The 12510-nt window shown below is 40.3% G+C and overlaps 1 protein-coding gene across 10 annotated transcripts in view; it reads left to right on the forward strand.

Annotated features, from left to right (window-relative positions):
• The window catches only part of LOC138742262 (N-acetyl-beta-glucosaminyl-glycoprotein 4-beta-N-acetylgalactosaminyltransferase 1-like), a 710446-nt gene that overhangs the window by 681153 nt on the left and 16783 nt on the right, over positions 1–12510 (forward strand). For 7 of the 10 annotated variants that reach the window (XM_069896402.1, XM_069896459.1, XM_069896424.1 and 4 more), the window contains one exon: positions 4237–6066. The exons of 1 other annotated variant lie outside the window; for it this stretch is intronic. In XM_069896402.1, coding sequence (XP_069752503.1) covers positions 4237–4363 — 127 coding nt within the window. In that variant the 3' untranslated portion in view covers positions 4364–6066. Of the gene's footprint in view, positions 1–3720; positions 4115–4236; positions 6068–12510 lie in introns of those variants that run through there. 2 more of the 10 variants (XR_011344024.1, XM_069896490.1) reach the window with 2 other exon arrangements.

The raw sequence follows: 12510 nt of genomic DNA on the forward strand, positions 1-12510 counted from the left end.
AATTAGATTCAAGATTCTCTTATTGTCATGCAATAAAACAAAACGTGATATTACACAAATGTTCCTTTAATCTACTGTAAGGGATAGATTCAGCATCAACACAAATTGCCCAACACTCCTTACAGATAGAGAGCCCCCTCTCGAGTCCATGGATCTGCCTCTGGCACTCCCACAGCCTTCAATCCAAACCTCCGACACAATCAGGAAGCCCTCAGCTCCCTCTCGCACCGTGATTCCAATACCTGGTACCCCTATGGCCAGTCTCCAGCAGTCCGCAGCCTGGTATGTGTCCTTTGACTGCAGTCGCCAGCAGCCTGTGTGGGTTCCTCACCTTGATTCGCCAACAGCCCACCACCTGTGTGTTCAGCCTCAGAGCCCCCCTCAATGGTCCACCACTGTGGTCACAGTCCTGTGGGTCATCTCCTCTGCTTCTCCTTCTCAAACAGGGAGTGGTCTCGGCATTTTATGGTGCCCTGTGCCAGTCCCCTGGAAGCTGCAAACCTTTGTGGCCACTGCTGATCATAGGCACCACCATATGGGCCCAGACCCCGCAGGCCCAAGATAATCCACTGTCAGCTCCTTTAACAGGCCGTTTAAAGCCCGTTTGGAAAAGACAGCTGTCAGACTGGACAGCAGTCTTTTGCACCCCACAGGGAAGCGCTGTGCCTCCGCTCTCCACGGATCCGTAACAGTGGCAGCGCTGCCTTTTTTAAAAATATATGCGTACCTGCCTGCCAGGATGTCGGTCCCTCTCTGATTAAAGTGCAATCCTTGCCTGACCTCCCAAAATACATAGCAGCGAAGGGCTCAGGCCTGAAACGTCTAATGCCTTTTACTTCCTCGGGAATATTGCACAACCTGCTGAATTTCTCCAGCGCATTTGCGTATCGCACTAGACCCCAGCAACTGCAGACTTGTTTCTCTCCCCCCTGCCTACCTTCTTGCTCCTAATACACGTATGCCTTGAGATCCTCTTCTACATTTGGCAGCACGGTTGGGGTAGCGGTTAGCGCAACGCTTTCACAGCGCCAGCAATCAGGACTGGACCTGGGTTCAAATCACATGCTGAAAGGAGTTTGCACATTCTTTCTGTGTCTGTGTGAGTTTTCTCCAGGGCCTCTGGTTTCCTCCCACCCTTCAAAAACGTACCGGGGTGTAGGATAATGAGGTGTAAATTGGGCGGCATGGACTCATAGGGCCGAATTGGCCTGTTATTGTGCTGTATGTCTAATTTTTTTTTTTAATCATTGTTTCCCACCTGCCCAGATTCATTTCCTAATACCAGGTAGAGTGCAGGCCAACCTTTAGTAGGGTATTGTCTTGGTGTGTGGGGGGGGGGGGGGGGGGTGCGAAAAGACTCTTGGACATACTTAACAAATTCTGCTTTGACTAATCTCCTTGCACTAAGGCAATTCCAGCCAATACTGGGAAAATTAAAATTCCCTCATTGCTTTATGATTTTGCCTTGCACCTTTCTTCAATTCACTTATATATCTCTTCCTCTAATTCTGACAATTATAGTATAATCCCAGCAAAGTGATCCTAATTTTTTTCTTCCTTTTATACCCATGTCGCCTTGTTGGATGCTTACTCCAAGTTATGCTCTCAAATCAGTAATGAGGCTCCCTCTCTTATTTGCATTCTGAGAGTGAGATTCCAAAATATTATATTGCATCCTTCTCTGTTTATTCTATATCCAGAACACCAAATGGTCAATCCTGCGCTTTTCTCGTTACAATTCATTGTGCTGATCCATGGTTTAAGGTCACTTGTTTTACCTGTGAAGTCCTCAAAGTAAGTGTAATTGGGTATATCAGCTTATACCTGCCTGTCTGCTTTGCCTGATTTAGCCTTTTAATAGTTGTCAATCTCCCCAACTGCAGCACTACTACTCTGCTCCTAACACCCCTGCCAAATTACTGGAAACCTTCATGGAAGGATATCTGTCTCCTTCCAGTTCAGGTGCAAACCATCCTTTTTGTTCATGCCCCAGCTGAGGCAGAAACAATTCTATGATCCAAGTACCTAAAGTCCACGGTATTGCACCAGCTCTGCAGCCATGCATTCAACTGTCCTACCCTCCAATGTCTACCCTCATTATTGGGAGTAATCCCAAGGATATGAGCCTAGAAGTCATGTTTTTTAACCTACTGCTTAACTCCATAAATTCACTTTGCAAAACTTCATTTCTCTTTTCACCCATGTTGTGGGTGAAAAGAGATATTCCTTCTCCTTTCAAATTTTTTGAACCCACTCCAAGACATTCCTGGCCTCTGGCAGTAAGGAAACAATATGGTACTTTAGAATCTCACTCTCAGCCATAAAAAAACACCTTCCTGTTCCCCTCACTCATGAATTTCCCCCCCCCCCCCCCCACCACAGTGTATCAGTAGCACAACTAATTCTATTAATGATGCCGGATCACTCAGAGAATGGCATGATTAGCGTAGCGGTTAGCACAATGCTGCTACAGCACCAGCGACCGGGACCAAGGTTCGAATCCCCTGTTGTCTGAAAGGGAGTTTGTGTCTGCATGGGTTTTCCCTGGGGGTTCTGGTTTCCCCCCACCCTATAAGAAGATGTACTCAGGTCAATTGGGTGGCACAAGCTCATGGTCCGAAATGGCCTGTTACTGTGAGGGAAAAACCAGTTGAGGAAAGTGTAGGAGACTCCAAACATCGATCCTATAAATTGACAAACTATAAACCAGTTTCTTTTCAGCAAGTAAACAAAAGCAATCAATTTCTAGGTCAGCAAGGTCAAAAGATTTGCACATTGTGCTGCTGTCACATTTTTGGAAGGGCTTTATGCTAGAAATAAAAGAGTCACACAACACAGAAACAGGCCCTCCGGCCCATCATTTCTATGCATGTACCCATCTAAACTAATTCCATTTACCTGCACTTGATCCAAAGCTTGCTTTGCTTTGGCAATTCAAACACTCACCCAATGATTCTGTTTTATATTTTATTTAAGAATTTTAAAACCACATTTACAATTATTAAATGGATAAATTGAAAAAAAAACATTAGTGGGGTGTGTACATATAAAAATGTACCCTAGTCCCTCTGCCACCCATCCTTAACAAGAAAAAAAAGGAAAAGAAGAAAGTAAGGAGAATACCAACAAAGAAAAAAAAATCTCATTTCACATAGTACTGGAGCTAAGGGTTACCAGTCTGGCGAGTTTTCAGAGAGTCCTTCAAATTGTCAAACCAACACATTGTAAGTATAGGCTCCATATTTTCAAAAAAGAAATAATATTTATGACATAAATTATGTTATTTTCTCAAGTGGAGTTCGCCCACTGATTTTTTTATCATGGTGCATTTACCTACCACCTGCCCCACTTACTCCTCTTCTTACAACTCTTCATGCAACACAACTTACTAGAACTTACCATATTAATCCCTCTCTCAGGACCAATATTCCCTCTAATTTTTTTTAGTGGTCAGTGTGTGCAAAAAAATGTGATGCAATTTTTTTTCAAGTGACAAAAGTATGTGGACACTGAATGCTTGTGCAAATGTAAACTTGAAACGGTTTGAAGATAATTTTGGCACAGCTGACCTCTCATGGCTAATAAAACTATTGGCTTGTTTGAACCTAATACTCATTAATTATAATTATTCATTACAACATTATTTAAGTAAACTAATCTTTTGAGCGCACATTAACTTCCTTTGTGCGCTGGTCACAAAATTTGTGTTCACGCCCACAGCTTAGAGGGAACAGTGCTCACGACTGCCTTTGCCTCTTCTGCTCCAAAGAAAACAAGCCCAACCTGTTCAATCTCACCCAACTGAAACATTCCATCCCAGGCCTCTGGACCCTAGCGCCAGGGAGAACAAAAGTCCAGCTGAAAAATTTTGAACCGAGAATGCCAGGGAGCAAGACAGAGTGGACCAGTACTGCATGCAAGAATGCACATATACGAGAGAGCAGATGGAAGCAGCTTTAAATATAGAGAATGTAGAACTTCTAGAATGAAAGAGCATGACTTGAATGTCAGAGGAATGAACAGAGAAGAAATGGATCAGGGAATAGGCAACCACTAAGCTGAAGGAAGCCAGAATGTACATTCTAAAGAGAGATATCCAAAACAACATGTGAATGTAAGGACATGCAAGTGAAAAGATGACATTCTACCAAGTAATCTCATTGGTGATGTACATTTGTTTTACTATTTAAAATTCTGAACACATTGTGAAAAGACATTTTTGTTTTCATCTCCCAGGGTTCTTCAGAGTGGGCTTGAAGTAGAACGATTGCGCCTCAGGAACTTCTACCATTATTTTCACTCCAAGCGAGGAATGTGGGTTTCTCAGGCCAAGAAAACAACTATCGAACCAAATGAAGGTTGAAACTTTCTCTATGCACTTTAAAAAGAATCAACTCGAGGCAACACAGCCGATTACCAAGCCATGTGGGGGACGATCTCTTTTGAGGAAGCATTAGTTGCATTTGAATCTTGATTTATTTTGCTCTGAGTTTCCAAAAGTCTTGTTTTTTTTTAAAGCTGCTGGTTACTGCACGATTACTAAAATAAACTGATGGGAAGCAGTCAAGGACCTAAAGACTGAATCTTTTGCAGGACGTACTGACCTTCATTATCATTTTGGATATTTTGCTACTCCTCCTTGCCACAAGACCATAGAACAGACAGCGCAGCTCTCTTACCCATTCTATGGTTGCTGTCCCTTCTCATTGTTTAGTCACTATGTTTTGTATGTTCTCCATCTATCAGTAATAATCATACCAAAATACCCCACCCCTTGGATTACAATTGTACATATTTGGGGAGCACTAAGCATTTGGTGTTCCTCTCCAGCACTCTCCTTTGAGCCCCCTACCCCACTGAACTAATAGAAAGAAAAAACCTGTACATGTGTATTTCTTGGACCCAACACTGAAAAAAATTCACCCAAGGAGCATTGGCACTGATCAGAATGCTGTGTCCATTTATATATGTGAATGCTATGCTTTAAAAGAACTGTAGGCACTCAGTCAAGTTAAGCCAGTTCAAGTCCAGCCAAATGAAGCCTTATTCTGGCCTGAAGAGCATTCATCGTTTTTGTTATTACAAAAGTGCAACCTGGAAATCAGCACCGAATATTCAGTCCTCAGCAAAGACCCAGATGACTGCCCATTGAAACTGGTTGTAGGTTATCTGTGGTGACATACAACGGAAGACTTAAACTAAATGAAGACTGATGCCAAGGACTTTCTTTTTCCAAATACAGGCACAGTTCTACGTGGCAACTTTAAAAGCAAAACACGTTTCTTCCGTGAAATGTCATCTCCCTTGACATTGATCAAAATATGCAGAAAGCAATTTTATCTTTTTCTTATTACTTTTACTGTCATTCCTTGAGTGAGGTTAGGACAGCCTGAGTTTTTAACCGAACGAATGATGAAAATGAATTAAAATTCAGTGTTTAAAACCGAACAATTGGAACTAAATCAGTAATGTTACACTTGTTGTCTTGAGAACTGGTGAAAAATTTTAGGATGTTTTTAGAGTGATGTAGTTGGAATTTATGACATGAAAATTATGTTTTAATTTACGATATTATCTGCAGCTTTTATTGTTTACAAGGCATACTCCAGGAAGGAGAATTTGTTTTTTTTTAAATGAAGTATTCTAAATGAAGAATCTTTTTTAAAATTTTATTTATTCAGGTGACAGTATCTGATTGAAATAAATACAAGGAGTCTTTTCACAGGAGAATAAGCAGTGACAAAGTAAAAGTGAATTATGTAATGATTATGCGGAATCTGAAAAAAAATTCTCTCATTTTAGTCGTAGTTTTTTGCAGGTGGCCTTAGAAATATTATTAGATGTCCCCACTGGCATAGTTAATGAGTGTCAATCAGGCCATGATGATCCAAATTTATGATTACATTTGGATGCCAGTAAGGCACTAAAAAAGCCCTTCGGTTGGATGATCTATGTACAGGGATCTAGTTTGGATTTGAAAAACAATATCCTTTTTCAATAATCATTGTTTGTACCTTAATTCTAATTCTGGTCACCACTTAACAATAAAGATGGTAGAAATAACTAATTTGCTTTTAAACCCAACACTTGATAGGGTCATACTCACCTTGTCTGATCTCAGATTTAATAGATTTTGATAGTCTTAAATGTTTTTTTAATAACATCCTGTAATGGAGAATTCCTAAAATTTATATTATAATGAATCTTTCTCCTCCTCTCAGTTCTCAGACTTCAGGCAGGGCAATATCCTACCAATTTTACCTTTTCAAACATCTCAATGGGATTGCGTCCAATTCACTTGCACTCTTGGGAATATAGCTCAAGTCCGCTTCACTTCTGAACAAGGCAGCCCTTCACACTGGAGAATCCTTTACTTGGAGGTAAATTCTTAGATCACATCTACTGATTGCCATCTAGTTGTACTCTCAAACAAATAGTATAAAGCCATTCCCTGACATATATCTGAGATCCATTCTGACCGACCGGTCAGATCTCAAAATGGACAAAAGTCGGCATGTAGTCCCCACACTGATCCCACTGCCCCGCACTCACCCGACAGCCCACTGTACCTGTACAGCATTCTTTTATCCTGAGAAAGCTGTGTTATGCACAATGCCAAGATATCGTCTGATGATCAATATCGTACGCACACAGCCATTAGCACTGGTGGATGTATGACCAAGTGTAATTTTTATATTTACTGTATATAATTTTTTTTATTATTTTTTCTATCATATATATGGATATATACAAGTCTCAAAGGTTGTAAGTAGAACATCCATATTCATGGATTTAAATTGACTTGCAAGAAAAATTATAATTTACTAATTGTTTGTTACTTATATATACATAGGGCTGTGGGTCTTCTCATATATTCCTGTCACATCTTCACACTATATCCTGCTTTTCTGTTTGTGCAACTAAAGTGGCTAATTTCCTATTTCTTGCAAGGTTTTTGATTTCATTTTGCCCACTCTTAACTTGGCTATCTTTATTGTGAGTTTGCATCCTTTTCATAGCTTACTTTACCCTATGGATTGTATCATTAACACCCTTGGATTATATTAGAACTGCTCCCCTGTACCATTAGCTGAGCGCCATACTCTGCTCTTTGAAGCTTTTGAGAAATGTCCATTTGAAAATGAGCTATTTAGAGCCTTTGATTTTGGTCAGTTAGCCAATCCTCAATCCGTGCTAGTATTTAGCCCCAAACCTAATTTTATGCAACTTAGGCACTTGTGCAAATGATGAATCCCTCTCCTTATCCATCTTGTTCAATATAATATGAAAAAAAGTTATGATTCAATTGGAATGTCATTCATAACAATATGTAATCTCTAGCCAATCACATTAAGATATGATGTCTTTTCACCACTCCTAGGAGAATAGACAAAAATTTTCTTGAGTAATATCGACATATCTAGCTGATCCTTATTTTCTCTATCATCTTCTTAAATAGCCAGATAGCAGACTGTACCTTTCTATTCAGCAAAAGCATTCTAAAATCCATGGTGTTTGGAAAGTCAAAATATCAACTGTCTGAAGCCATTTTCTAAACCTCCAAGGATGCAGGCCATCAATTCCAAGAGATTTGTCAACTTTTAGTTTCATTAAATTTGCTAGTAGATTTTAAAAAAATACTTCTTTAAATTCCTCATTGACCATGATACAAAACAATCTAACTGTCGAACTTTTAAGACTCCAGAACAAAGCAGATCTCCAGCTTAGCTGATGCAGTACATTTGCAACATTGCCATCTACCTGTCAATGTGAAAACTGATCAGAAATGTCCTGCTAATTAAAGTAAAAACTGTCCAATCAATGCATTTATAATCTGTAATGTCATCAAAGGCATTTTAGATAATGTCATGAAGCAGCATCTACTCTTCAAAGACCTATAGAATAATAATATGCAGCACAGTACAGGCCCTTTGGCCAACCTAATAACTGACTAGACGACTCACCACCATGCCATCGATGCACCTTCCTTTAAATTTAAATCCCATTCGTGAGCACTGTTACAGCATGCTAGCTGCTTCGCTAACCGTGCTGCCATCATAATTAACCCTCCCTCCCCTAAATTTACAGATAAAATTTTACTAATGTACTTAATAGTAATAAAAAATGAGGACTTCCAGTAGGCAGGGATAGGGAGACACTTTGGGAGAGTCACATCGACGGCAAGCTGCACTGGCCAGCTATTCACCCTGGGCACCGCCATTTTATTCAAACACCTGCTGTGGGCAGGGCATGATCAAGGACACCCTGCTGGCTGAATGCTTGCACCCAAGGGGTTGTGTTGCTTCAGAGAACATTTGCTTTTAAAATTTTAAACTTTTAGTTAAAACTTTATTTATTTTTATAACCATTTATTTCCTCAATTTTATTTTCTGATTGATAATTTTTTTTACTGTAATTACTGTCCTGCAGTACAGAAACAAGCCCCTCAGCCCATGAAGTCAATACCAAGCATTAATTTGGACCAGCACTTGGTCTATAGCTTATAGAACATTGAAAGGGTTCTTTGTATTAATCCTCCCAGTGCATTACCAGACACTCATCGGGATTAAATTCCTTTGCCAATGCGGTGCTCATTTCACCAATTGTTCTATATCATCCTGTAGCCCAAGACCAGGGGTGGGCAATCATTTTTTGAAAACTCACATTCTACCTTAAGTAATCCCAATGCCATAAGTGCTCTGTGATAAGTAAGGGATTGCTTAAGGTGGTATGTGAGTGGAAAGGGAAGGTTGAGCATCACTGGTCTTGACCCAATTGTTACTGAAATATTTTGCTTGAGAAAAATTGTCATTCGCACATTTCCTTTGGAGTTATGAAACCGTGTGCTTCACAAGTCAATAAGGGACAGTTAAAGCAGTGGTTTTCAAACCTTAAGCAATTCCTTACTAAACACAGAGCACCAGTGGCATAAAGAATACTTATGGTGGAATGTGTTTTTAAAAAAGGTTGCCAATTCACCACTAATTGTTGTTTCATTTGCAAACTTACCAAATATACCTTCTGCAGTCATATCCAAAATATTAATAAACAAAGGTCCCAGACAATTAGTATAGTGCATCACTGGTTACAGAGCTAAAAATCACAGAAACAAGTCTTCGTCAACACCTCTGTCTTACTTCACTAAGGAAGTTTTTGATCCAATTTTGCAAACTTGGTTTTCATGGGCTTTGGTCCAGTCTTCTGGACGTTGTTGAACAAAAATATAACAATATATCTTGTGCTCTTTCAAGAGATTCAATCAAATGGGTCAGGCAGATCTCCTTCAAAATTAAGGTGCCCATCTTTGATTAATCCCTTTTATTTTTTTCAGCAACTTGCCCATCGTTGACATTAGATTAGAAGGCCTATAATCCTGATCCCCTCCTTGAATAATGATACCAGATTTGCTCTCCTTCCATCAATTGGCATGTTAAATGTGATCCAAGACTTATAAATGTCAGCATTCCACCATTCTTCTTTCTTTCTCAAGTTAAGTCATCTTTATTTGTCATTCATACCATGCATAGCACGGTAAAGACAAGATAGTGTTTCTCCAGGACCGTGGAGCAGATTTACATAAATAGAAGTTAAAATATTAAGCAGGATAAAGTAAAAGTCCACTGTGCACTATCCACATATGTTGCAGGAATTCAGGAACCTGATGGTTTGGGGGAAAACAAACTTGCCAAATCTAGACATAAGAGCCCGAGTGCTATAGTACCTCCTACCAGATAACAGAAGGGAGAACAATTTACATGAGGGATTTGTGAAGCCCTTCACAATGTCTATTGGTTTCTGCGTGCATCATATGTTGTAGATGTCCGTCATGGTAGGAAGAGAGCCCCCAATGATCTTTTCTGCTGACTTCACTATCCTCTGCAGGGTCTTACAGACTGAGGTGGTACAGCTTCCAAACCAGGCAGTGATCCAGTTACACAGGATGCTCTCAATACATCCTCTGGAGAATGGAGAGAGGATGGAGGGTGGGAGATGAATTTTCTTCACACTTTGCAGGAGGTTGAGGCGCTGCTGGTCTTTCTTGGCTATGGAGCAGGTGTTCAAGGAATAGGTGAGATCCTCCCACACCATCCTGGGATACATCTCCTCAGACCTTTGAAATGTATCCACCTTTCAGTCTGCAACACCTCTAATACTTCCTCCTTTTGAATAGCTATTTGTTTTAGTATTCACTATTTCCCTCTCTGAATTCTTCTATTGCTGTGTCCTTCTGAGTGAAGACAGAAGCAATATTCATTTAACCATATAACAATTACAGTACGGAAACAAATCCATACCGATTTAAGTGATCTGCTCTAGTCCCATTTGCCTGCACCCTGCCCATAATCCTCCAATCCCCTCACATCCATGCACTTATCTAACTTTTTCTTAAATGACAAAATTGACCTTGCTGCAACCACCTCTTCTGGAAGGTCATTCCACTCTCATATTACTTCTAAACTTTTGTCCCCTAACCCTCAACTCATGACCCCTCGTTCCAATCACCTACCCGCAAGGGGAAGAGCCTATTCACATCTACTCTATCAATCCCCCTCATAATTTTAAATACCTCTATCAAATTCCCCCTCAACCTTCTATGCTCCAATGAATAAAGACCCAGTTTAATCAATCTTTCTTTGTATTCTAGATGCTGCAATCCAGGCAACATTTTAGTAAATCTTCTCTGCACCCTCTCTACCTTATTGATATCCGTCCCATAATATGGGGACACAGTATTCAAATTTTGCCTCACCAACGCCTTGAGTAGTCTCAACATCACTTCCCAACACCTATATTCTATGCTTTGATTTATAAAGGCCAGTGTACCAAAAGCCTTCTTTACCACTCTATCCACATGAGATTCCACTTTCAAAGAGCAATGAACTGTTATTCCAAGATCTCTCTGTTCCCCTGCATTTTCACATCCTCTGGCTCAATGTCCATATTGCCCTTTTAGCCCCTAAAGGGCTTTTCTCTTTCTACCATCTTGCCCTCAATAGACTTATAAAATTCTTGGAATGTGTATTAATCGGCAAGCAAGGATATTTTGTGCCACTTCTTTACTCACCACCCCCTCCCCCAATTTGTTTAAAAAAACCACCAACTTTTACACTCTACTCTCATGGGTTTTAGAATATTGGCCTTCATAAATCAAAGTATTGAGTACAGGAGTTGGGATGTTATGGTAAAGTTGTATAAGAAATTGGTGAGGCCAATTTTGGAGTATTGTGAGCAGTTTTAGTTGCCTAACTACAGGAAAAATATCATTAAGATAGAAAGAGTGCAGAGAAGATTTCCTAGGATGTTGCCCAGACTTCAAGAACTGGGTAACAGGGAAAGGTTAAACAGGTTAGGGTTTTATTCCCTGGAGTGTAGAAGATTGAGGAGAGATTTGATAGAGGTATTTAAAATTATGTGGGGGATAGACAGAGTAAATGTAGACAGGCTTTTTCCTCTGAGGGTAGGTGATATATAAACCAGAGGACATGTGTTAAGGATGAAAGGGGAAAATTTTAGGAGGAACATGAGGGAGAACTTCTTCACTCAGAGAGTGGTGGAAGTGTGGAATGAGCTTCCAGCTAAGTGGTAGATGCGGGCTCGATTTCAACATTTAAGGGAAATTTGGACAGGAACATGGATAGGAAAGGTATGGAGGGCTATGGACTGAGTGCAGGTCAGTGGGACAAGACAAGAAAAAATGGTTCAGAGCAGATGAGGGGAACCAAGGTGGCCTGTTTCATGCTGTAATAGTACTATGGTTCTACTCTCCTGACCATGTCTGCTCTGCCACATGGACTAACTTAATTTTCCTTCTGTATTTGATTGTATTATGTATTCTCCTCCCTTCAAAATCTTTTATATGTCTCATTCTCATGCCAAAACTTTCTTTTCTCCATTATCCTCTCAACCACATCTCCTAATCCCATTCTCTAGCACATGACACTCCAAATAATCTATATTTTCAACCTTAGGATGGACTGTATTCCAAATTTGTGTTGCATGACCGTCTACCTCTTTTCATCTATGTCATTACCTTTGGCAGTGTTGTCTCCATTTTTCAAAGCACCACAACCATTCTGTGACATTCCTGACCCAGACATTACGGAAATAGCACATCATCCTGAATGCACATGAACTGTCACAGCAGCACACAGCTCTGACACTCACTATTGAGACCCCTGCCATGATTGTCCTTAGACATTTGGTCCAATCTCCTTATGCTGCTGAGCCATCGTGATCCTGTGGTGTCAGAATTTCACCTCTGGATGGATTTCCCAGGGATATACTTTCCCATCATTTCCCAACATGGAAAACCAGTAATCCAACAAATCAAGGACACTCCATAGTGTTTCTAGCTGGTGTTCAACCTGGCCAGAATGTGATGATCTAGGTTGCACGGAGCATCTCAGAATTCCCACATTCTGCAAACACACTAGACTATGTTTTCCTGCCTCATCAACCTTTTAAACCAGTGGTTTTCAAACTTGCCTCCTAAACTCACATTCCACCTTC

The sequence above is a fragment of the Narcine bancroftii genome, chromosome 1, assembly GCF_036971445.1.
Source record: "Narcine bancroftii isolate sNarBan1 chromosome 1, sNarBan1.hap1, whole genome shotgun sequence".
In the NCBI taxonomy this organism is placed as follows: domain Eukaryota; kingdom Metazoa; phylum Chordata; class Chondrichthyes; order Torpediniformes; family Narcinidae; genus Narcine; species Narcine bancroftii.